We start from the raw sequence: 26,081 nt of genomic DNA, 5'->3' as shown, positions 1-26,081 counted from the left end.
CTGGATAGATGTGCAACATTTTGCCTCAGTTCCCAGCCCCATACTTTCAGAGCTGGAAGAACCCACACTGAGCCTTTACGGTGCTGCTTATCTTTTTTTGAATCATCGCCCCTTTTGAGGATCTGGTAAAGATTGTGTACCCTCCCCGGCGGGATGAATGGGTACATCTATACACACTGTTTGCCTTTGTATTTATAGGATTCCTGGGCCATTGACAGCCATCGACAGAGAAGTCCCGAGCCTAATCAGCTTCTCAGTTTTATAGATGAATAAATTGAGACTGAGAGAGGCTTAGTGACTTCCTGAGGTGTACAGCCAGCTCTTAATCTAGTGCTTTTGTACACATTTTCGAGATTCCAGCAGTGCTCTAGTATGTCTAAAACACAATGTGACAGGGCCGACATCATGCCCTACCAAAGAAAACATAACGCCAGCAAAAACGTTCATCAATGAGAAGTATTAAAAGGTCGCAAAAGAGAATCAGCGAAAATTCCTCAGCTCTTTGTGCAAGTTAAAGCCCTTGAATTTGAGTATCCTTGTAACCTGAAAATAGGAGAGAAAGAACAAGGGGAATGGGTTTTATATGCGCTGCGTGTGGCTGACCTCACCCTGGGCAGGTCTGGGGGCTGCCTGGCTAAATCTCCACCCCCCTCCCACACCCAGCTTCAGCCACAGTACTGTTTGTCCTTCGTCCTCATCTGGTGTTAGGGAGTATCTGGTACCTGTTGCAGACCAAGTGTCCTGGATCAAGCGAGTACAGCCCGAGCTGCGGAGTGAACACGGATGTTGCAAAAACGTGCATTTGCAGTCACCCTGTGTTTCGTGTTTTTGGTAGAATTGGAGGGGTCTGACACTTCTGTTTCCTTCTTCACTTATTTGGAATGGCTGTAATGTGGCACCATTAACTTTTTTTTTTTCTCCTCTTCCTGGGCAGCATCTTTGGGGCAGTCTGCAGCCATCTTCTGTCCAGCTCTGGGTCTCCTTTGGCAGGAAGCCCATGCGAGCAGCCCAGTTTGTCACGAGACATCCTATTAATGTGAGTGGGGTCTGCTTGGGGGTGGAAAGAAGTGTTAATGTCTGCATGCAGGGGTCAGGGGAAGGGTGTTGCAGGGACGTCCTTCTGGGTAGATAGATCTTTGATGGAGGCTCCCTGAAGTCCCTTTCTAGATAGGTCCCTAGAGAGAACCATTATGCTTTGGGCATCTTGGTCTGTTTTTTTTTTTCCCTCTTCACTGTTCAGAGTGCAGCCGGATGGGAGCCTTAATTTGCTTTACGTGGAAACGGATGGGCAGAGAAGTTTGAGACTAGAGTCAGTGGGCTCAGGGTGCCAGTACTGAAGGAATGGGGAGCTGGTGACCCTGAGTTATTTGTTTGGGACCTGCTCTGTTGCTTACAGTAGGCGGCTGGATTACGAAAGGGGATAAGAGCTGGGTCCCACCCTTTTAGAAACACAGGTTGGAGACGCAGAGAACCAAGCAGAGGAAGAAACCATATATAGTCCAATGCTTGGTCCAAACCATATATAGTCTGTGTGTATGATGACGTAGATCATAGGAAGGATCCTGGTGGGCGGGGGTCATCAGAGAAGTGCCCACAGGTAGGACGTGGCATTTGAAGGCCTTGCCACCAGCAGTTGGTGTGGTGGAAGGTTGGGAGCTCAGGTGGAGAAGATTCTTGTCCATTCTTTGCTTTTTACAGCTTCCATCTTCCTTTAGTACCTTAGAGGAAAGGGAATGCACATTAATGTATATCGTACTTGGTACTAACAATAGACCTCATGGGAAAAAGAGGGAGACGTTATGAACGAACCTGAAGTGTTTAGGTCATTTATGGAGTTCGGTGGCCCCCTCTTTTGGGCCCCATTTGCCAGGAAGCAGCTTGCTTCAGCTACATGGCGGCCTCAGCTCCTCCAAAAAGAAAGTTGGCCGAGCTTTACAGGGATTTGGGAAGCTGTCTGTGGGCTCTGGGCCCATACCTCTCACTGGGACATTTGGAAATCATTACTTTAGTGTGCATAGGGAAAGCCCACTGCGCATGTGGGTCTTTTGACTTGTGTATTTTTCGACTTTTGATTCCAAAGGAATATTACATCGCAGATGCCTCCGAGGACCAGGTGTTTGTATGCGTCAGTCACAGTAACAACCGCACCAACTTATACATCTCGGAGGCAGAGGGGCTGAAGTTCTCCCTGTCCTTGGAGAATGTGCTCTACTACAGCCCAGGAGGGGCGGGCGGCGACACGCTGGTGAGGTAAGGAAACCATGGGTCCGTGGCCCACAGTCTCACGTCAGTACCACCTGCACCCTCCAGGTGGGTGTTTTTCAGCATCAGCTGCACATTTGGGTTCCACTGGCGAGTTGCCAGAAGCCCTGATGCCTGGTGTGTGGTTTAACCAGTTTGGGGTGTGGCTGGGCTCTGAAGGTTTTACAGAGCCCTCCAGGTGACTTGGATGTGAGGCCAAGGCTGAGCACTGCCGCTCTGGGTGACTTTTAGAGTCACAGCCCATGTCAGCCAGTCCCCGTCTGGCTCTGGGGTCTCTGAGCCAGTGGGAAAAGGCACTTGGAAAATGTCCGCTCAGGGCAAGCTGACGTGGGGAGCCCTGGGGGCCTTGCCTCCAAGTGACTCGGGTTCATTGACATTTTTTTTTTCTTATTGCAATTGCAAATATTGCTTTGTGGGTGTCTGTGGAAGGACCCCAGTGGTACCCATCCTTTATCAGGACATCCTATGCTTGGAGTTGTTTTGTTGTACTGGACGTTCCGTGGGCTGTGGAGGAGTCCGGGGTTCGGGAGGGATGAATGACCCGTGACCCTCGAGGGACAGGAGGGCATTTATTCTCACTTGTCTTGTGTGAGGCGTCTGACTGTGATGAGGATCGCTCTCCGCTCTGGGAAGGAGCCGTCTGCTGGAGCTGGTTGGTGGGCTCTGGGGTCGGGCTCTGAGGCCATGACCTCCAGGGCACAGGCCGTGGCATTGCCGTCCACGGTCTCTCGTCATGCTGGTGATTTATGCAGTCACCAGCTCTTTCAACAAGAATGCTGTTGCTCTGGGCCAGCACTGAGATCATGTGTCCAGCCACGAAAAGTCAAAACAGGGTCCCTGTTCTGTGGAGCTTTTGTTCTCCTTGGGGGAAGACAGAACATAGACAGACGTGTAACATGCCTGGTGGTGGTGAGTGCTGGGAGGCAAAGTGAACCAAGTTCAGAGGTCAGGGCAGTAGGAGCCTGTTACTTCATTCAGGCTGGTCATGGGAAGCTGTTCGAGGATGGCGACATTTCAGCAGGTGCCTGGGAAAGGGCACTGCAGGCAGAGGGAACAGCATGCTCAGAGGCTCTCAGGTTGGACTCTGTTGGTTTATTTTAGGAGCAGTGAGGAGGCCAGGGTGGATCCAGCAGCTGGAGGAGGAGGGAGAGAACCCAAGGGACAGCATCTAAGAGAGCAGAGCTCAGATTGTATAGGGCCTTCGAAGGCATGGAAGGAACTTACTTTTTTCCTAAGTGGGATATAGAGGGTTTTGACCAGAAGATGGACATCATCTGATTTAACCTGTTATATTTTTTTAACCATTGAAAAAGTTGTGAACTGCATGATATAAAGGAAAGCACATGAAACATAAATGGACTTCGTTATCGGAAACTTCAGACGAACACTCAGGTGACCTGTGTTTTAAGAAGCCATCCTCAATGCTGTGTGCAAAGTAGACTCTTGGACAGGAGCAAGAGTGGGAGCAGGAAGCCTGGCTGGGGGAGTGTGATGGAAATCCAGCCGGCGGGGATTGCTGTTGGCTGGACCCAGGGCGGTAGTGGGAGAGATGACGGAAATGGGCCAATTCTGATGGTTTGTTGGTAGATTTGCTGCTTCACTGTGGAGAGTCAAGGGCCCGCAGCTGCTTGGGCTCAGCAGTGGGCAGAATGATGGCCAATGCCAGGAGCACCCCCGTGGGCTGAGTCAGGGAGTCGGGGAGGGCTGGATGAGGAGCAGGTGTCAAGGGAAAGAGCGGGACCTTGGGTTTGGACTCAACAGGACCCGAGGGGAGAACTTTCTACCCGGTCTCTCTCTGATAGTGCTTTTCCACGCCCTGTTTTGGCTCTTTCGGAGGTATGTCCTATTTTGTGCCTTACTTTTTTTTCCCCCTCCCAGTATAGACTCACGAGTTATTTATTATTCAGTGCATGTTAATGTGTTGTAAACCATCCCTACCGTAATTCAGCCTCAGGTTTTTCTGGTTTGGTCAGTGGCAGCCTCTTTGGACTGGCTCCTGTGTCCTTTTTTGTTTTTTATTTGTTTTTAAAGTAATTTATTGAGGGGAAATTCACAGAACATTAGCTTAACCATTTTAAAATGAACAACTCGGTGGCATTTAGGGCATTCACAGTGTTGTGCAACCACCAGCTTTAATCTAATTCAAAAACATTTTCACTCCCCAAAAGAAAACCCCTTACCACTAGGCAGTTTCTGGCCCTTGTCTCCCCTCTCCCCGCACCCCCTCTCGGGATATTCTGTGTAAACAGAATCACAGCATAATATATGACCTTTGGGTTTGGCCTCTTGCACCTTTCATAATATGTTCAGGGTTGGTCCACATGGAGCGTGTGTTGGTGCTTCATTCCCTTTTATGGGTGAATATTATTCTCCTTACTTTTTAAATCAAAATTATGAGCCATTATTCCTCAAGCCCTTTCACAGACTCTGATTTTTTTTTTTTTTTCATGTCTGAGAGCCTCTGGCTATATGGAGTGGATAAATCAGAGGTTTCCAGATCCTCCATACCCGTTTGTCGGGTATTCGGGATGGGTATCTCGTGACTGGGCAGAGCTCAAGCCAGAAGCTCCCCAGGAAGCAGTAAACTCAGTTAGGTGACCATGTGGCCCTCTCATAGATGCCCACGGCCCTTTCTGTGGTCACAGAGGACGCCCCCGCCCTGCCTGGGCGTAGAGTCCAGTCAGGAAACTGGAGAGAGGTTTATGTCTACGTTCACAGACCCGCGTAGGCTCAACCTTCTTGCTCTTTTCTTCAGGCTTTATCTCAGGGACTGAAGATCTTCACAGGGGCTCGTTTGCATGAACTTTTGTCACCTGCTTCTGCATCTCAGCGAGATGAAACGGGTTAAGGGTGAATTAGCAGATTACGTGGGCAGGCTGATTTGAAAAAACAAAACAAAACACAGCCCTTCTGTGGTATTTGAAATGAGTTGTTCTTTGCACTCAATAGGCAGGTGTGGTGCCAAGGAGCCCGTCCTAATTTGCTTAGAGGACCAGAGAAGGAATTCTTAACGGGGGCGCTCCTGGCATTGGTGAGATGTGCCGAACAGAAATCTCATGGAAAGCGGTGTCTGGATGGAGGACCAGGTGTGGAGAGGAAATGTCAGGCCCGGTGGCGGCGCATCTGAGGAAGACCTGCTGCTGGGTTGTGCGGGGCAAGGCGGGCTTGGGTTCTGCAGGAGGGGGGCCCAGGGGCCCTGGGGCGCTGGCTGGGGAGCAGCGGACAAGTGCTTGTCGTGAGGGCCGGTGAGAGGAAATGTAAGAAAAATGGATGAAGAGAGGGCACTTAGGGTGAGGTGGATTGTCGCAGGACCACAGAGGAGCTGGCAGGACCGTCTGGGGAGCGTGTGAGGCACAGAGGACAGGTTTGTGCTTGGAACCGAAAGGCAAAAATCCAGGAGAGTGACTGGAGGGAAGAAGCAGAGTTCATCTAGCTGAGAGAAGGCCAGACCTCCCGCGTGTTTGAAGGAAGCCAGCAAACCTGACGGTGGCGGCTTCGTGATGATAGAATCCAACGTAGGATTGCTCAGATGAACAGAGAGCAGGTGGATGATAGACCTTCACCGGATTTCTAAGGAAGCAACTGAAAAATAACTCCGGTAGACCTAAGGAAAGCACACGTCAGAATATGTGGTCTCAACACCAGTATCTTATTTAGGGTTTTGCTCAGTCTCTCAGTCTGAAGTAGCTTTGTCAGTGCTTTTAAAAAATTGTTCTGGGGCGCCTGGGTGGCTCAGATGGTTAAGCGTCTGCCTTCGGCTCAGGTCATGATCCCGGGATCCTGGGATCGAGCCCCACATCGGGCTCCTGGCTCAGCGGGGAGCCTGCTTCTCCCTCTGCCTCTCTCCCTGCTCGTGCTCTCTCTCTCTATCTCTGAAAAAAAAAAAAAATTTTCCTTTTCTGCCTCAGAGCTTATAGTGTGCTTCTTTCTGTCTGAGAGGCAGAGCACGCTTCCAGGTCAAGATTTGTACAGTGGATAATGGAAAAAAGCAGTTCTATGATTTTTTTTTAAATTAAAAAAAATTTTTTTTTTTTTTTACAAAGGCCAGTGGCTCAGAACCCTTCTAAATAAAGGACTTACATCCAGTTTTAAAAGCCACGTGTGAACTCCAGTTAGCACTTCTCAGAGATCTGTTCCATTTGTAATGCGTGGATCATTTCAGGGCAAAACTGCTTCCCAGTGAAATCAGTATCCCAGCAAAGTAGTTAGAGGCCCTGGGAGGGGCTTAATCTCTGTTTCACTGTTAACAAGTATAACCTCAAGCTTCTAGAACCACCCTCGCTCTCTATCCTGCTCCCTTGGGTGGGGATTCTGCTCTGCTTTCTGAGAGGAACCCTACGGGCTTCGGTCTGATCCGGGCATTGGATAATGAGTCGTAAGCGTGTGGACAGTGGCTGGGGAACCCTTCACGCTGTATTCCTGCGGCTGGTAAGCCCCAGCGCTTTGACTGGTGTCTGGCAAGTCTGGCTTACTGTTTCCTGTTTGTCGAGGCTCACTGGAGGATTTGGGGTGGATTCATCAGGGAAGAGATAGATGTGACTCTCTCATCAGCTCTGTGTGTTGTAGTCAGCATTCTGAACTCCCTGCGTGGAGTTATTGATCCGATAAGCATCTTGGCCTTCAAAGTTAAAACACAATCACGTTTAAAAAAAAAAAAAGAAAAGGAAGGAGAGGAGGCTATTCATCTATAAGAAGGAAAGGAGTACTGATTTGCGTTACAATATGGGTAAACCTTGAAAATATTATGCTGTGGGAAAGGAACTGTAAAAAAAAGGCATGTTTCTGTGTATGTGAAATGCCCAGAATAGGCAAATCCGTAGTGACAAAAACTCAGTGGTGGTTGCCAGGGCCTGGGGTGGGCAGACGAAAGGGTGAATGACTGCCGGTGGGTACAGGGTTTCTTTTTGAGATGAGGAAAACATTCTGGAATGAGATAGTAATGCGGGTACAACACAACATTGAGAATGTGCTTAACGCCACTGAATTCTGTACTTTCCAACAGTTAAGTTTTATGTTATTTACCATAAAAACATACCAAGGGTATATCACCTCAGGTTCACAGCTGTTTATTTTCTCTTACTGTAGGTATTTTGCAAATGAGCCATTCGCTGACTTCCACCGTGTGGAAGGGTTGCAAGGAGTCTACATCGCTACTCTGATTAATGGTTCTATGAATGAGGAGAACATGAGATCAGTCATCACCTTTGACAAAGGGGGTACCTGGGAGTTCCTTCAGGCTCCAGCCTTCACAGGATATGGAGAAAAAATCAACTGTGAGGTAGAGATGCTTTCATCTTGTTTGCGTTTTTCATACAAATCTTTACCTCTTGTGCTACCCTTACGGTTCCCCAACTCAACACCAGGGCACCTAGGGTCCCATAGTGAACTCCCAAGGGCACTCTGGAATGCTTTAAATTTTTGAGGGAAACACGAGATACTTGGTATTTGTTGGTCATCATGGGAAGTACCATCTTGAGTTTAGTTCCGAGTTTCAATACAAGTTCATGCTGAATTTCTTTGGAAGACGTCCTGTCTTTGTAAAGCTGAATTTCCTCGCAGTTGATGTGATAAAAAGCAAGTGAGAAAATCAGGGTGGAACGGGAGATGACAGTGGTGGGATCGAATATGATTCTAAACTTAGAGAAGGTGCGTAGTACTCAATAGGTGCACACATCCCGTATTAAGTAACTGTGGTAATATTTAAGGGTGAAATAAAGATTTTGTTTTCTCTCCTTCTCTTTCTCCGTGAGTATGTGTGTATATCCACGTATGCACGCATACTATTATTTTGAACTGCCGCTAAGTTATTAGGACATGTCTACTTATTAAGTTGTGTGGTCTCAACTATGTAAAGCAATAAATGTTGGTATTCTGGCGTGAAGCTGCTATAAAAAATTTACGGGGACACAATTGTGCTGCAAGGAAGTTTGGGAAACTCTGATGTAAGCTTTTTAGTTCTGTGGAACCTTTTTTAAAAAAATGCCTTCCTGAATATAATTCAGGATTCCACAATTTTCCCAATCTGTGGCTCCATCTGAAAAGCTGAGAATACTAAAATGTATTATTTGGCCTCAGGAAGTGTTCCCACTCGCCTCAGCAGCTCTGTTCTTATCCCTCGGATGAACATTCTTTGGACTGAGTTCCTTCCTTTTTGCCTCACCTAAGGGATCTGGGGTATGTAAGGTAGGTAGGCAGAAGGAACTCAGAAAAAAAGTCAAGTGGTAGTAATTTTGGGGAGAACTGTAACATTTAGTTAGACAATTACCTGATCTTTTGGAATTTTAAATTTTGTTTGTCCATGATTAAGTATGTTGACTCTCCTGTAGCTGTGACCCCTGGGAAAATTTTTTTTGGAGACTCTTGCTCTCCACGGACTTCTTGATTACTCTTCCCTATTTGGCAACAGGTGTGGACTTAGTACATCAAGTCTAACTTTGGAAAGAGGCAAGATATAAGTAGACAGAGACAGATACATAGGTGCTTCTTTATTCCGGAGTGGCTTCTAGATTTTGGGAGCTCTGCACGAGCCTGTGTGGATGGGGGTGGCCTGCTTTTGAGCATGCTGTTGGGGTTCTGAGCCCTAGTTAAATAGAATTAATGCTATTGTTAAAACTCTGCTTATTCTCCTGACTGACCTGTTTATTTATGAACTGTGCAACCGTTGGTAAGCTTTTAGTTTTTACCTGTGATTTTAGGTGGTGAAAGAACAGGTCAGTTGGCACATATTTCTTTGAGACCCAACCTAATTTGCTCCAGTTTTCGTTTGCTAAACTGTGATGCTAGCAAAATGGACATTTGCTAGAGAGATCCTTTTGTTATAAAAGTAAGTGTATGTAGCAAAACCATGTCTGTTTTTACGTGTTCCCATAAGCACACAGAGTTACCCTGTCTAGAACACCAGATGAGACTGAATAACATTTGACAATCACATTCTGACCAAGATAATCTGGCATGACCACACAGCAAACAGCGTTGTTTGCACAACTATTACAATCTGAACGTAAGTGGCAGAGGCCAGTTTGAATGACTTGTTTTGCAGTGGACACAGCAGAGCTGGTGCTTTGTACAAACGCTGACCACTTAAAATCTGTTTTAATGTGGATCCTTTGGTGTTTCTATCTCCTATGTGGTACATCTGGGAGCTTATCTGTGAGACTTTATGACTTCTGATTCTTGGTTTTTCCTCTGATGGAAATGCTTACACTGTATTTGAAATCTATCTCTACGGCCTTATTTTTTAAGTCCCACGAAATCATTAATTCTCTTTAGTGCCGAGTCACGTGAGAGTATCTCTGGGTAAAACAGAGAGAGGGACAGCTTTCGACCTACTTGAGTGGACACTGATTTCTTTTTTTTTTTTTTTAAAGATTTTATTTATTCATTTGAGAGAGAATGAGATAGAGAGAGCATGAGAGGGGGGAGGGTCAGAGGGAGAAGCAGACTCCCTGCCGAGCAGGGACCCCGATGCGGGACTCGATCCCGGGACTCCAGGATCATGACCTGAGCCAAAGGCAGTCGCTTAACCAACTGAGCCACCCAGGCGCCCAGAGTGGACACTGATTTCTTTTTTTTTTTTTTTAATATTTTATTTATTTATTCATGAGAGTCAGAGAGAGAGAGAGACGCAGAGGCAGAGGGAGAAGCAGGCTCCCCGCCTAGCAGGGAGCCCGTTGCGAGACTCGATCCTGGGACTCCAGGATCATGACCTGAGCCGAAGGCAGTCGCTTAACCAACTGAGCCACCAGGCGCCCAGAGTGGACACTGATTTCTAATAGCTGTTCTCTGAGCGTCTCAGGAGGACTGTTTTGCTCGTATTGTTCTGTTTTCTTCAACGAGAGGCATTTATGTGGTTCAGATAATCATGTCCACCTGGGGGCCCGTGGGGCACAGCTGGGCTGTGAGTCTGGGTTCCTTTGGGCCAGATTTCCTTCTGTGTGTAGCTGTCCTGTCTGCATACAGGCCTCTGCGTTTTGAGGCAGCTGGTCGTGTCCTATCACGTGCTGACCGTGCCTGGAACTTGTGTCCCGCAGCTCGCCCAGGGCTGTTCCCTCCACCTGGCCCAGCGGCTCAGTCAGCTGCTCAACCTCCAGCTCCGGAGGATGCCCATCCTGTCCAAGGAGTCCGCTCCCGGTCTCATCATCGCCACTGGTAAGTCCGCCGTGCTTGTCCCCGCACCGGGGGTTAAGCTATGCCATAGCGATGGCTCTTTGTGGTTTTGAGACATCTTTAGTTGCTAAATATGTCTCAGGCTTTCTGGTTGGGCAAGGTATCGGACATCTTCTTTGACCTCTTCTTGAAATGAAAAGTAATGACTCCCCTTGCATTTTAGGTTCGGTGGGAAAGAACTTGGCTAGCAAGACGAACGTGTACATTTCTAGCAGTGCTGGAGCCCGGTGGCGAGAGGTCAGCTTCCTGCCCCCACCCCCCCGCCTCCCCAGCCCCCATCCCCCACCCCCCAGCCTCCAACCTGGGTTCTGGTTTGTCGGAGAACATGGTCATGCCTCCACCTTTCAGGAACACGTGCAGCCCGTGGTGAGGCCAGTGGCACCAAGTATGACTATAAAATTAAAGAAAGGTACCCAGAGTATTTACCCCAAAGATACAAAAGTAGGGATCCGAAGGGGTACGTGCACCCCAATGTTTATAGCAGCAATGTCCACAATAGCCAAACTGTGGAAAGAGCCAAGATGTCCATCGACAGATGAATGGATAAAGAAGATGTGGTATATATATATACAATGGAATATTATGCAGCCATCAAAAGGAATGAGATCTTGCCATTTGCAACGATGTGGATGGAACTGGAGGGTATTATGCTGAGTGAAATAAGTCAAACAGAGAAAGACATGTATCATATGACCTCACTGATATGAGGAATTCTTAATCTCAGGAAACAAACTGAGGGTTGCTAGAGTGGAGGGTGGGGTGGGAGGGATGGGGTGACTGGGTGATAGACACTGGGGAGGATATGTGCTCTGGTAAGCACTGTGAATTGTGCAAGACTGTTGAATCACAGATCTGTACCTCTGAAACAAATAATGCAATATATGTTAAGAAAAAAAAGAAGAAGAAGGTAGCGGGAGGGGAAGAATGAAGTGGGGGAAATCGGAGGGGTGGACGAACCATGAGAGACAATGGACTCTGAAAAACAAACAGGGTTCTAGAGGGGAGGGGGGTGGGAGGATGGGTTAGCCTGGTGGTGGGTATTGAGGAGGGCACGTTCTGCATGGAGCACTGGGTGTTGTGCACAAACAATGAATCATGGAACACTCCATCTAAAACTAATGATGTAATGTATGGGGATTAACATAAGAATAAAAAAAAATAAATTAAAAAAAAGAAAGGTACCCAGAGCCACACGTGAGCATCAGCTGCACTGATTTTGTGTTCGCACCTTGTAAAGTGGGCTCGTGATGTTGCCAAAAATATTCTTTTGAATCAAAAACAGACCTTCTCTTCCCCTCATGTCTGTGAATTTAACTAAATGCTCCAAGAGGACAAAGCAATGTCTCTTTGCTTAACTTCTTTACCCCTAGAACCTAGCAGTGCTTGGTATGGAGTGGGCACTGCGTAAATATTTGCAGAATCTATCAGCAAATGACCGTGTGGTCGTACCGGTATCTGGTGTGAAACTGGCCATTTCTTGTTGTATCGTAATGAGATAGAAGTCAGGCCTCTCCTCGGTGGGCTGTGCCGGGCAGGCCCTTCCATTTCACCCTGCACTGTGAAAGGAGACTGTTTTTGCCTTAAGTCTGCAGAGCTGCTTTGGGTCCTTAGGCACTGCTGATACCAGTTCTGAGAGTAGAGCTAGTTCTGTGGTCTCCGAACGCTAATTTGGCCTTGGGCATTAGAGAATCGCCAAACTTGTAAAAAAAAAAAAAAAAAAATACTTTCATCAGCCTCCCATGACTTATGAAGGCCAAGGGAAGTACAGTTGGTCTTATTCTGTGGAGGGTTGCTTTTAGGGGTGCTCTGCTGCATATGCGGGGAGCCACCAGGAGAACTCAACAGATCACGGGATAAGAATTTTTTTTTTTTTTAAAGATTTTATTTATTTATTTGAGAGAGAGAGACTGAGAGAGAGCACATGAGACAGGGGAGGGTCAGAGGGAGAAGCAGACTCCCTGCCGAGCAGGAAGCCCGATGCGGGACTCGATCCAGGGACTCCAGGATCATGACCTGAGCTGAAGGCAGTCGCCCAACCAACTGAGCCACCCAGGCGCCCATGGGATAAGAATTTAATTGAGCACCTTCTGCAGGTGGAGCGTGATGGTGGGAGGGATGTGGTTCTCAGAAGGGCCAGCCAGCCTTATGGTGCTTTTTTTTTTTTTAAGGATTTTTAATTTATTTATTGTTGAGAGAGAGAGAGAGCATGAGTGCACAAGCAGGAGCAGCTGCAGGCAGAGAGAGAAGCAGGCTCCCCCCTGAGCAAGGAGCCTAACGTGGGACTCGATCCCAGGACCCTGCGATCATGACCTGAGCCGAAGGCAGCCGCTTAACTGACTGAGCCACCCAGGCGCCCATGGGATAAGAATTTAATTAAGCACCTTCTGCAGGTGGAGCGTGATGGTGGGAGGGATGTGGTTCTCAGAAGGGCCAGCCAGCCTCATGGTGCTTTTTTTTTTTTTTTTAAGGATTTTTAAATTTATTTATTGTTGAGAGAGAGAGAGAGCATGAGTGCACAAGCAGGAGCAGCTGCAGGCAGAGAGAGAAGCAGGCTCCCCCCTGAACAAGGAGCCTAACATGGGGCTCGATCCCAGGATCCTGCGATCATGACCTGAGCCGAAGGCAGCCGCTTAACCGACTGAGCCACCCAGGGGTCCCCTCATGGTGCTTCCTATTGGGAATGCAATATATACACATTCATATTTAAATATGTACTATGTAAAGCATTAATAATACCCAACATTTGTTTGGCTCTGTGCAGTTGACAGAGACCTATCGCATATCTTATCTCCTGTGAGTTAGGGCCTCCCATCCTGCAGGCTGAGGGACCTGGGATCCACACATTGTGCGTGTGCCTACATTAAGAACTGGCCAGTAAGGTGGAGACCATAATTACATATTCGGATGTAAGAGGTTGTTAAGGCCTAGTAGTCAAAAAGGGTGAACGGTTTGGGGTTTTGAGGGCATCCTTGCTCTGCTCCAATGGGAAGGATTAAGCGTCTGCTTTCCCTTTTGAAATAGGGTGTTCTCTCCTCAGCGGATAGGCTTGTGGTTTGTTTGGACCTTCTGATGTTGGTGTAATCTGGGATTTGAACATCTGTGAGTGATTTCCTTCTGGGGAGAAAGCAGGGTCTTGTTCCTCCTCCAGTGAAGTGGTGTCATCTGGCTGATGCTGGGGCAGCTGTCCGTGCCTCCTTCCAGGCCTCCTTCATGCCTGCCAAGAAGCAGCCATCGCACAAGGAACCTTATTTTTGGAAAGAGCAGAAAGTGAAGTAGGGGAGGAGAAGGTTGAGACCGTGTCTGTGCGAGGGGGCATCTGAGTCCCCTTGGGCAGCAGTGTCCGCGTGAGAGGGACAGCCTGGGGGCGTGAGGGGCATAGGTGGTGGCAGGGGAGGGGTGAGGTGGGATGCGGTGGACAGAGGTTGTCTAGAAAATCGGTGGCTAGAATTCTTGTTCCCCTTCCACTACTAATGGGTTTTGCATATTCTCCGATCCTGAGTTCCTTTTCTGCACTTTTCTTCCTTAACAACTTTATGGAGGCACCTGCATATTTAAAGTGTACAGTTTGATCCGAATCGGTCACCATCACTACACCGTCAGCAACACCACAACGAAGACAACAAGCACTTCCATCACTCCCCAAAGCGTCTGCGTTCCCCCTTGTAATCCATCCTTCCCTTTACCTCATGCCTGCCAGATGATTCGTTAGCATTTTCTAGAATTTTATATTGTGGACTCATAATACGCAGTCCTTTGGCCTGGATTCTGTTACTCGTCATGATGATTTTGAAGTTCATTTGTGTTGTTTTATGTATCAGTGGTTCTTTCCCATTTTATTGTTCATTAGTATCCCATTGTAGGGATATTCCACAATTTGTTTATCCATTCATCTGTTGGTGGACATTATAGTTTTTTAGCTATTATAAACATTTAATTACATGCTTATTTTTTAAGATAGACATATATTTTTATTTCTTTTGGGTCGATACCTCAGAACGGAATGACTGGACAGCTTGGTGGGTCTGTGTTTAACTTTTCTTACGGAACGACCAAATTGTTTTCCAAAATGGATTGTACCATTTTACATTTCCAGCAGCAGTGTCTGAGAGTTCTAATAGCTTCAGGCCCACACCAACACTTGGTAGGGTCAGTCCTTTTAATTTTAGACATTTTAATGAGTACACAGTGATATCTCATTATGGTTTTAATTGGCATTTCCTTGGTGACTAATGATGTTGAGCTTTTCATGTGCCCATTGGCCATTTAAAAATCATTTTGTGAAGCGTCTGTTTACATCTTGTACTTATTTTATTTTATTTTTAATTTTTTTTAAAGATTTTATTTATTTATTTGAGAGAGAGAGAATGAGAGACAGAGAGCATGAGAGGGAGGAGGGTCAGAGGGAGAAGCAGACTCCGTGCCGAGCAGGGAGCCCGATGCGGGACTCGATCCCGGGACTCCAGGATCATGACCCGAGCCGAAGGCAGTCGCTTAACCAACTAAGCCACCCAGGCGCCCTACATCTTGTACTTATTTTAAAAAAATGAGTTGTTTGCCTTCTTATTGAGCTGTAAGAGGTTTTTTGAAAAAATGTGTTCTGAAGTTAAGTCTTTTGTTTGATATCTGTGTCATGAGTGTTTTCCCTAGTCTGTGGCTTGCTTTTTTAAAATTTTCTTAATGGTGTCTTTCAAAGAGCAAATGTTTTAAATTTTGTGGAAGTCCGATTTATCAGGATTTTTCTTCTATGTTTTATGCTCTTTGTTGTTCTAAGAAATGTTTGTCCCTCCGAAGTTTGCAAAGATTTACCCCTAAGTTTCATAGGGGAAGGCTGTGGTTTAGGTTTATGATCCATTTTGAGGTAATTTTTATATCTGGTGTGATGGAAGGGTTGATACTCATTTTTCCATATGGAGATGTAATGATCCAGCCCCACTTACGGAAAAAGACTTCTTTCCCCCCTTGAATTGACTGTGTGCCTGTTTGAAAATCAGTTGGCCATATGCATGGGTGTGTTTCTGGACTTTCTATTCTGCTCCATTCGTCTATATGTCTGTCTTTTCACCTATACCAAGCTGTCTCGATTATGGGAGACTTAACGTAAGTGTTGGGATCAAGTAGGTAAGTCTTCTAACTTTGTTCTTCTTCCTCTTCTTTTTTTTTTTTTTTAAAGATTTTAAAATTTATTTTGGAGAGAGAGGGTGAGCGAGCAGGGGGAGGGGCAGAAGGAGAGGGAGAGAGAGTCAAGGAGACTCTGAGCTAAGCCCGGAACCCAACTCGGGGCTCAGTCTCATGACCCTGAGATCACGACCTGAGCTGAAACCAAGAGTCGTTTGCTTAACCGATGAGTCACACAGGCACCCCTCAACTTTGTTCTTCTTAAAATTTTTTTTTTTTAAGATCTTTATTTTTATTTATTTGACAGAGAGAGAGCACAAGCAGGGGGAGTGGCAGGCAGAGGGAGAGGGAGAAGCAGGCTCTCTGCTGAACAGGGAACTTGAAGCGGAGCTTGATCCCAGGACCCCGGGATCGTGACCCGAGCTGAAGGCAGGCGCCCAACGACTGAGCCACCCAGACGCCCCAAAATTTCTTTGACTATTCTAGATCCTTTGTATTTCCACAACATTTTAGAATCTGCTTGGGGCGCCTGGGTGGCTCAGATGGTTAAGCGTCTACTAGTGTTAGTAGTTTTGTAGATTCTATGTAGGAGATCATATCATTTGCAAATAGGGACCCATTTTATTTCTTCCTTTCTGATCTTTTTTTTTTTTTTAAGATTTTATTTATTTATTCATAAGAGACAGAGACAGAGAGAGAGGCAGAGGGAGAAGCAGGCTTCCTGCTGAGCAGGGAGCCCGATGCGGGACTCGATCCCAGGACCCTGGGATCATGACCTGAGCTGAAGGCAGACGCTGAACCATCTGAGCCACCCAGGCGCCCCTCTTCCTTTCTGATCTTTATGTCTTTTATTTCTTTCCCTCTCTTCCTTTTCATCCCTTCCCTAATATGTAATAATATAGCACTATGTAATATGGTGTATTATTTTTAAAAAAACCCTCTTTTCCTTTACTCTCAGAATACTTTTGATACCAAATGCTGGGGGAGGTTCCCCTCACAGTGAGCAGTTCTCCAGTTCTCTGGACACTGACCGGATGTCCTGTATTTCAGTCATGACACTAGCTAGCTGGAGTTAGCACAGACCCCACAGGTTAGGGGCTCAGTCTCACAAGACTGCCCCACCCGACCCCACTTCGCACGCTCATCGCAAGTCCCAGGTTGTCACCCATACTTCTGACCGACCAGCTTATAAATAGGGGGCTCCCATGACCCTCCTTCTTGGGTTCAGTAATTTGCTAGAATGGCTGACAGAACTCAGGGAAATATTTACTTATATCTACCAGTTGATTGTAAAGGACAGTACAAAGGCTGCAGCTGGATGAGGAAGTACATAGGGCAAGGTCTGGAAGGATCCTGAGCAGGGAGCTTCTCTCCCCATGGCGTTGTGATGTGCCAACCTCCCAGCATGTGGATGTGTTCATCTACTTGGGAGCTCTTCGAATCTTGCAGTTTAGGGATTTTTTTCTTTTTTCTTTTCATGGAGGCTTCATCACAAAGGGTTTGATTGATTACTGACTCCCTTTCCAGCCCCTGCCCTTTCCCCAGGGGATGAGGCAGGACTGGAAGTTTCAAGCTTCTAATCATGTTTTGTCTTTCTGGTGACCAGTCCCCGTACTGTCCAGGAGTCCACCAAGAGTTGCCTTATTCCAACAAAAGACTCTCCTATCATCCTGGAAGTTCTCAGTGGTATAGGAGCTTCTGTGTAAGACCCACATCACCCCCAACAGTCAGGAGATTGCAAGGGTTTTTAGGAGCTCTGACCAGGAGCTGAAACAAAGACCAAAATACATACTTCTTCTCAGAACATACTATCACATAGGTGATACGGTATGTTACATTGATTCTTTTTTTTTTTTTAAAGATTTTATTTATTTATTTGAGAGAGAGAATGAGAGACAGAGAGCACGAGAGGGAAGAGGGTCAGAGGGAGGAGCAGACCCCCTGCTGAGCAGGGAGCCTGATGCGGGACTCGATCCCGGGACTCCAGGATCATGACCTGAGCCGAAGGCAGTCGCCCAACCAACTGAGCCACCCAGGCGCCCTGTTACATTGATTCTTGATGGTTATATGAACCTTGAATTACTGGGACAAATCCTATTTAATTATGATATATTATCCTTTCTATACAAGGTTAAGTTTGAGTGGCTAATAGTTTGTTAAAGATTTTTACATTATTCGATATTGGTCTGTATTTTTTTTTTTTTTAACTGTTCTTCTCAAATTTGTTGTTAGTGTCCTTGAACAAGTTGAACAGTGATTCCTCTTTTGTGTAAAAGTGGTGTGATTTTTTTTTTTTTCCTTGAATAACTCACCAGTGAAACAGGAGTCTTCTTTTTGGGAAGGTTTTGGTTAGAAATTCAGTTTCTCTGGCAGATAGGGAACTGTTTAGATTTTCTACTACTTATGTCAGTTTTGGTGAGTTTCATCTGTGTTATTGAATTTGTTGGCTTTAAATGACTCAAGGTATTTTCTTCTTTTTTTTTTAAGGTCTCTAGGGTCTGTGGTGATCACCTGTTTTCATTCCTGATATTGAGGATTTGTGGGGATTTTCCTGTTTTGCTTAATAGTTTAGTTAGTGGTTTGTCAATATTATTGATCTTTTCAAAGAATGTGCTTTTGGCTTTGTTTCTTTGGTTTGTGTTCTGTTTTGTTGATTTCTGCTCTTTAGTATTATCTTTTCCCTTATTTACTTTGGATTTAATTTGCTTTTCTTTTTGTAGCTTTTTTTTAGGTATAACTTTAGGTCATTGATTTTAGATGTTTTTTTCCTAATATAAGCATTTAAAGCTGTTAAGTTTTTCTCTAAATACTGCTTTGACTATTGTCACAAATTTAGAAATGTACTTTTGTTGTCATGCAGTTCAGAATATTTCTTAATGTCCCTCTTTAAAGTTGAGATGTAATTCACATACCATAAAATTCACCACTTTAAAGTGTAGAGTTCGGTGGCTTTTTGCTATATTTACAAGTGATAGGATGTGCAACTGTTACCACTCTCTAATTCCAGAACATTTTTGTTACTTCAAAATGTCCCTTTTGCTTTTTGTCCTTGATAAGTTATTTAGAAAAGGGTTGTTTCATTTTCAGATATTTGAAATTTCCTAGATATCTTACTATGTTTGATTTCTAATTTAATTGCCCTGTAGTCAGAGAATACACTTTGTATGATTTTGATCCCTTTAAATTTATTGGGACTCGCTTTGGGATCCAGTTTTGGCCTCTCTTGCTGAATACATCATATGCATTAGGAAGGAATGTGTGTTCTGTTGTCGGATGTTAGTGTTAGTTATATGAAGGTGTTAACTTATATGAAGGTGTTAACTTATATGAAGGTGGTTGATACCTTGCTGTTCAGATCCTCTATGTTCTTAGTGACCTTTTTTTTTTTTTTGACTAGTGCTAGTAATTGCTAAGAGAACAGTGGTAAAATCTCCAACTACGTGGAATTGCCAGGTTTTTCTTTAAATCCTGTCAGTTTTAGGTTTATGTATTTTGAGGCTCTGTGATTCAGTACATGCACATTTTATAATTATCTTTTCTGTTTGTGCCTCTTTTATTGTTATGAAATATCCCTGTTCATCTATGGTGATAATCTTTGTCTTGAAGTCTGTTTTATCTAGTATTGAAATAGTTGTTCCAACCTTTTTATGTTTACTGTTTCAATAGTATATCTTTTACCATCTCTTTACTGTCTATCCACTGGTATCTATAGTTGAAGTGTTTCCTATGGGCAGTGTATAGGAGGGTCTTACTTTTTTATTCATTCTGCCAGGCTTCGCTTTTTAACTGAAATGCTTAGACCTTTAGCATTTGACTAATTATTGATACGGTTGGATTTAGGTCCAAGATTTTATGTATGTTTGTATGATCTTTATTTTTTATTCCTCTGTTCTTCCTTTACTGACTTTTCTATATTATTTAGATGGTTTTGGTATTCTACTTTTAGGTATTGTCTTTTTGATTATATTTCCTTCAGTCATCGCTCTAAGAATTACAACATGCGTATTTAATCTTTCATAGTCTCTTTTATTTATTTATTTATTTATTTATTTATTTATTTATTTTAAAAAAGATTTTATTTATTTATTTGACAGAGAGAGACACAGCGAGAGAGAGAGAGAGAGAGAGAGCGCACAAGCAGGGGGAGGGGGAGAGGGAGAAGTAAGCTTCCCGCTGAGCGGGGAGCCCGATGTGGGGCTCGATCCCAGGACCCTGGGATCATGACCTGAGCTGAAGGCAGACGCTTAACCAACTGAGCCACCCAGGTACCCGTCATAGTCTTTTTTAAATTAATATTGCTCTTAATATAATGTTACACTTCACATAAAATTTAGAAACCTTGCAACCATGTAAGTCCCTTTTTACTTTCCCTGACCTTTCTGTTATTGTTGTCCTATGTATCTCATTGAAGTACATTAAAAAACCTACAAGACAATGTTTTTGCTTTCGTTTTGCATTCCATCATTCTATCCGTTTTAAAGAATTTAAGGGGAAAGAAGCAATCTTTTATATTTACCCAGGTATTTCTTTTGCCCTCCCTTCATTCCTGAGAATCCTGGTATCCCCCTGGTAAGTTTCTGTACAGCCTGAAGAAATTCCTTTAGCATTTTTTGTCGAGCAGATCTACTGTTACACATTTTCTTGGTTTTCCTTCATTTGAGAATCTCTTTGTTTCACCTTCATTCCTGGAAGCTATGTTTGTTGGAAATAGAATTCTGGTTTGTGGTGATTTTCTCTCAGTACTTTAAAGATGTGCTACAGTCATCTTGCCCCTCTGGTTCGTGATGAGGAATCTACAGTCATTTCAGTCATCACTGCCCTGCACGCAATCCGTCATTTTGTCGAAAGACTTCAAGATCTTTTCCCTTATCTTTGCTTTTCAGCAGTTTTGCTGTGATGTATCTAGGTGTGGTTTTCTTTGCGTTTATCCTGTTTGGGTAGGTTGATCTTGAGTCTATAAATGTATGTCTTTCACCAAATTTGAGAAATTTTCAGCCATTATTTCTTCAAGAAAAAATTTTTTTTCTGCTCTGGTCCCTTTTTCCTATTCTTCTTGGACTCCAGTCACACACACTAGACCTTTTAGTATTATCCTCCCAGTCTTTGGGGCTTTTTTTTCCTTTTCATTCTTTTTTGTGTGTTCTTTAGAATGGATAATTTCTTCTGTTCTATATTTATCACCAGCTTCACCAGTTCCTCTGTCATTTCCATTTTGTTGTTGGGCTCATTCGTGAATTTCTTTCTTCACATGTTATATTTTTCTATTCTAAAATTCTCTTCTTAAAAAATAGCTTTTTCTGGGAATTCTCTGGGAAGAATTCTTTTTTTTTTTTAAAGATTTTATTTATTTATTTGAGAGAGAGAATGAGAGAGAGCACATGAGAGGGGGGAGGGTCAGAGGGAGAAGCAGACTCCCCGCCGAGCAGGGAGCCTGATGCGGGACTCGATCCAGGGACTCCAGGATCATGACCTGAGCCGAAGGCAGTCGCTTAACCAACTGAGCCACCTGGGCGCCCCTCTGGGAAGAATTCTTGTCTTTTGTTCATTTCAAGTGTGTTTTCCTTAACCGCATGAGACACAGTTATGATCATTATTTTCAAGTCTTTGGTAATTCCAGCATTTGAACCATCTTGTGGTTGGCACCTGTTGGTTGCCTTTTCCCTTGAGAATTGGACATGTTTTATTGACAGGTGTCTATGTTGAGTAATTTGGGGTTGTATCCTGGATATGTGAATGACAAGCGTGGAATACAATCTACTGGAGGAGGTGGATATTTTCATTTTAGCGTGTAGTGCATCCGCTTAGATTCAGACCATAGGTTCCTCTCCGTTGCGTTTGCTAAACCTTTGCTGTGCCGGTTTCAGTCTGTTCCACACATGTGCAGTTTAGGGGTTAGGGTGAGGCTTGTGTGAGTTCATACACAGAGTTAGAGGATTGACTTTTTTGATACTCTCCCTTGTGGCATTTCATCCACATTCTCCCTGGCCCGCAGAAACGGTTTCTGTTGATGGTGTGGCCATCCACCTGGAACTGAGGTGTTCCAGGACTGGGGCTTTCCCTTGGGGCAAAGCCATACCAGGAAACCCCAACCTTGTGGTGGCTCCTCAGGTTTGAAGTCCCTGCACAAGCCGCCTGATTGTGTTTCCTTTTCAGCATCCTTGGGCAGCTCTTTTTTGTATCTTGTTCAAAGTTTTCCCTTGTAATCGGCAGGAAGGATGGGCTCTCGTGGATTTATACGTATAGATCATGGTAGAACTCAAACTCCAGGTGGTTAAATTGTAATCCCTGGCGGGTGAGAGTCCAAGATTGGGGCTTGACTCCTACCCCTGCTGTTGACAGTCAGCCACTTTAATACGAACCCTCGTTTCTTCATTTGGGGGGAAAAATGGGGCAATGAGAAGTGCTGACCCGTCCCCATGGTTGTGTGGGGCAAATGAGGGAAGGGATGTGAATGGGCTCTGGAAACTGAAAAATTGTATTCACGTGGTTGGCATCGCTGCCGTGTGCTTATGTGTGTGTCCGTGTGGTGTGCGTGGTTTCTGCCCAGTCACTCCAGAGCAGTTCTATCAGCCCTGGCTTTTCCTCTGCAGGCACTTCCTGGACCTCACTACTACACTTGGGGAGATCATGGCGGCATCATCATGGCCATCGCCCAGGGCATGGAAACCAATGAGCTGAAGTAAGTGTCTTTGAGGAAGCTTTTTCTCTCTTTTTTTTTTTTTTTTAAAGATCTTATTTATTTGAGAGAGAGAGACAAAGAGAGCAGAGGCAGGGGTAGAGGGAGAGGGAGAAGCAGACTCCCTGCTGAGCGGGGAGCCCGACATGGGACTCGATCCCGGGACCCTGAGATCATGACCTGAGCTGAAGGCAGACGCTCAACCGACTGAGCCACCCAGGCGCCCGGAAGCTTTTTCTCTTAACATCACACTGCTCTCCCAGAAATTTAAGTCTGTGAGTACAAGCGGATTGTCTCTCTATAGGCTCGAGATTGTTGACAGCAAATGACTGTTGACCTCAGCAAATTATTTAAACTTTCCTTATCTATAGAAGAGGAATAATGATCTGTCCTTCCTATCTCAAGGGGGTATCAGAAGGAACCAGTGATACAATTTTATTGATCTGGCAAAATACAGCTCTATATAAATATGAATTCATGATGACTAAAAAATTAACTAGAGACTTCAACTTGTCTATCTTTGCTTTGTGTGTGACATAGAAGGAGTGATAAGAAGAACAGTAAATAATAATAAATAATAATAATACCTGAGTAATAATTTCAGAATGCATCCTCCTTGGTAACCAGTCGGCTTTCGCTGTTGACACATTTGCTTTTGGGATTCATACAAATGGGCCTGGAAAGGACATTGGGGGTTAACTGCTTCGTTTTACAAATGAGAAAACTGAGGCTCAGCAAGGTAAAGTAAACTTGCCGAGGATGCCCCCATTTGTTAGTGACGTTAAATTACATTCTGTACTCTTTGCACATGTATTGCCCTGAAAAGCAAACATGTTGAGAGTCTGTCACCTCTGCTTGCTCAAGTCTGATGTTACCAGAACCAGTTCTTTGAGGATTTTTGTGTGAGTTAGGACCAAAGTTAATTTTGTTAACGGTAGGTCGGGGCAGACCGGCCCTCCCTTCTCCCCATATTTGCGCTGAACCCACGAGATGTGTTCCCATAGGAGGTGGGGAGGCCTCGGTAATGGTCTTGTTTAATGCAAAGAAGAAAGCCTTGTCGTCCTTTGCTCCTTTTAGAAACAGGGCCAGCAGCAAGAGAGAGGTGGGCGGTTTGAAAAAAGAGATCGTAGCATCTGGTTTCCCACCTGTGCTGAGTAGGTTGGCCTCAAGCAAGCCAGAGGGAGGCTAAGCACTGGCGTCTGGCTGTTCTCGGCTCTGTGTGGCGCTGGTCAGCTGCTGCTGTGGAGCCAAGAGCCGGGAGCAAGTCCTGTTTGTACATAACACTGTATCTACCTTCTCATTGGTGTGTGCTCAGATGAGGACAGTCACGAAGCCCTGTGCTTCCCACATCTCTCCTGCCATTCATTTATTTATCCATTAACTTATCAATTGCCATCTGGCACGTTTTAGCAGGCACGAATTGTGCTGGGGAGTGCGTATTGCATATCTAAAGATAAAGAGGATCTGTCCCCTCCCTCATCAGGAGCCCATCCTCCAGGGGTAAGACACACAAGTAAACAGTGGGATGGTGGGGACTCGGCGGCGGGAGAACGCCAGCAGGGGCCACAGTTTGGCTCCCTGGGCAGCATACATGTCATTCTTCGTGTGGCCGTCCCATCGTAGAGTCAGTTTCTGAGGTTCCCAGTTTAGCTTCTCTGCAGATGGCATTTGCATTCCAAGCTGGCTCCCCTGAAGTAGTTAGCATGATTCTAGTCCTCTGACACCATCTGTCGGTGCAGATGTGCTCAGGGAACGCAGCGTCATTTGCTGAAGCAGCTGGAGCAAAACACGACCGGGAAGAGAAACCCGCTGCCAGAAAATCACCGTGCCCCCCTCGCATGCTTAAAAATGACTGCGGGGTTTGTGGACCGGAGGGGCTATGGGCACTGTAGCCCCCTTCTATTTCTGCAGGTTATTTGGAGGTATCCATGTGTATGGTTCAAATAAAGCATTTGCAAGTAGGAAGGATATATTCCGGCCTCCTCTCGACAGGTGCATGTGTCCCAAATATCAGTCAGCGCTTGGCCTAAATCTGTGTAGCCACCTGGCATTTACGCAGTAGGTGGCTCTCAGAGATTTTTTTGCTGCTTCTCGGGCTACTCTGCTTTTGACCTATCGCTGTGTGCTATCAGCTTCGTCAGAAGACAAGCAGGAAATAATACTGCATCTAGTTCATAGCCTCCGACCACAGCGGTGACTTACTGTGATAACCGAGCATGAGTGGAGGAAGGGTTTCTGTTGCTGGGCTAGGGCTTCGGGCCCCTTCAAGTCTGGCTTCCCCGACCACAGTGATGTCTCTCCTGGAGTCTCAGCATTTATTGGCGGGCTCATTAATTGGGCCTTGATCACATATGGGCTTCTTATCATCAGTTACCTTTTCATTATATACCTGAATTCTTCAACTCATTAGCAAGGTCTTTTGACCAGTATTTCTATTCTGTACAGGCTCGCAGGCACTTTGTAAATGTTTGATCGGTCAATAAATAGGTCATGCACACTTAGTCTTCCAAGATTGCTTATTTCTTTACTGATTTATAAAACTGGAAGGGGTGCGGAAGTGTGGCAGGTGCATGGCTCTGAGGGGACCACTCCCACCGTCCTCTGTGTAATGACAATTTCTGGAGCTCAAGTAGGAATCGGGGCCCCCCTGGATGTGTGCCCCCCAGAGGCACCAGGGCTGGCCCAGTCCACCTTCCTCTGAAATAATGTGACTTGTCAGTAGGTAGGGCCCAAGCTGGAACTTGAGCATACTTCTGTTAGACGTCATCTAAGGTCAATGACAACAAACGTTTGTTGAACACGGACAATGGACCAGACGTTGTTCTAGGTACCGAGTGTGCAAAGGTGAGTGAGGCAATCCATCAGGAGCTGCTCATGCCCCCTGTGGCTCTGTTATGTTTCTGAGCCAGCTGGAGAGAGAGGCCAGGGGAGGGCTTATTCTGAAAGGGAGCGTTCTGACCCAGAGCCTTAGGGAAGAAAGCCATGTGGGGTAACATCAGGAACTCTCATAAGAGTTTTGGTGGGGACAGAGGTTGGAACATTGCTTAAATAAAAATGAGGCTTTTGTTTTGTTTTGTTTCATTTTGGTTGTTGTTCTTTTACATTATTCATGTCTTTCTTTCCCTGATTAGCCCAGATAACGAAGAGTTGACTGTTATTTGTCTCAGCTTCTGCCTTGACTCTCCACTGAGGCTGTTACCTTTGTTGTTGCTAATTGAAATTGAGAGCAAGAAGTGGAGCGCTTTGTTTTGCTCTTGTGTCTACATGTCTGAAATGAGTAAATAAGAACCCATTCTGGAGATTCACATATTCATCCGATCAGCATGCTGTCACAATGAACCTGCTCAGGGGATGCAGGTTTTTCTTGTGTATAATCCCTGTGTCCTTCAGAAAAGGGGCTGCTGTGTTCTTGAACTTTGACCAAAAAACAAAACAAAACAAAAACCCAAACACAAGTTCTTTGGCTTGATCATGAAAGATAAGATCAATTTCCATTTCTTCTTGCTGGTTTACCTGCCAGCAAAATGCTGTCCTTGGTAGTTAATAATAGTATTTTGGACTTGCCCAACAGCGTCTTTTCCCCACGGGAGGTTTCTGATTTCGTAGGGCTTTCCCACAGAAGTCCCTCAAAGATCGTGCAGAGATTACACCCAGCAGCTGTTTTTTCAGGACCTGAGTTCTGGAGGCAACCCCCCGGTTCGAGAATGTGGGAGATGGCAGTTAACTTGCATGCTTGGTGGCAACACCTAATGCCAATGGTAACACTTAGTGGGACAGTTGCAGAGAGCCGCCCCCGCCTGCTACATTTCCACCCTCACTTGGTTTCTTTAGCCTTTGGGTTACAGTGGATCGGGTGTTACCA

General features: G+C 45.4%; 1 protein-coding gene across 1 annotated transcript in view; it reads left to right on the top strand.

Moving 5' to 3' along the window:
• SORL1 (sortilin related receptor 1) overlaps positions 1-26,081 on the top strand; it is a 155,718-nt gene that overhangs the window by 46,047 nt on the left and 83,590 nt on the right. Inside the window, exons 7-12 of the mRNA XM_045894818.3 lie at positions 935-1,036; positions 2,081-2,250; positions 7,348-7,540; positions 10,293-10,410; positions 10,592-10,665; positions 22,134-22,222. Coding sequence (XP_045750774.1) covers positions 935-1,036; positions 2,081-2,250; positions 7,348-7,540; positions 10,293-10,410; positions 10,592-10,665; positions 22,134-22,222 — 746 coding nt within the window. The remainder of the gene's footprint in view (positions 1-934; positions 1,037-2,080; positions 2,251-7,347; positions 7,541-10,292; positions 10,411-10,591; positions 10,666-22,133; positions 22,223-26,081) is intronic.

This window comes from Mirounga angustirostris, unplaced genomic scaffold (assembly GCF_029215605.1).
Source record: "Mirounga angustirostris isolate CCGP_5_RB_7025 unplaced genomic scaffold, mMirAng1.0.hap1 SCAF_13, whole genome shotgun sequence".
In the NCBI taxonomy this organism is placed as follows: Eukaryota; Metazoa; Chordata; class Mammalia; order Carnivora; family Phocidae; genus Mirounga; species Mirounga angustirostris.
Note: the sequence above shows the minus strand (reverse complement) of the source record. Positions and strands in the feature narration are given on the sequence as shown.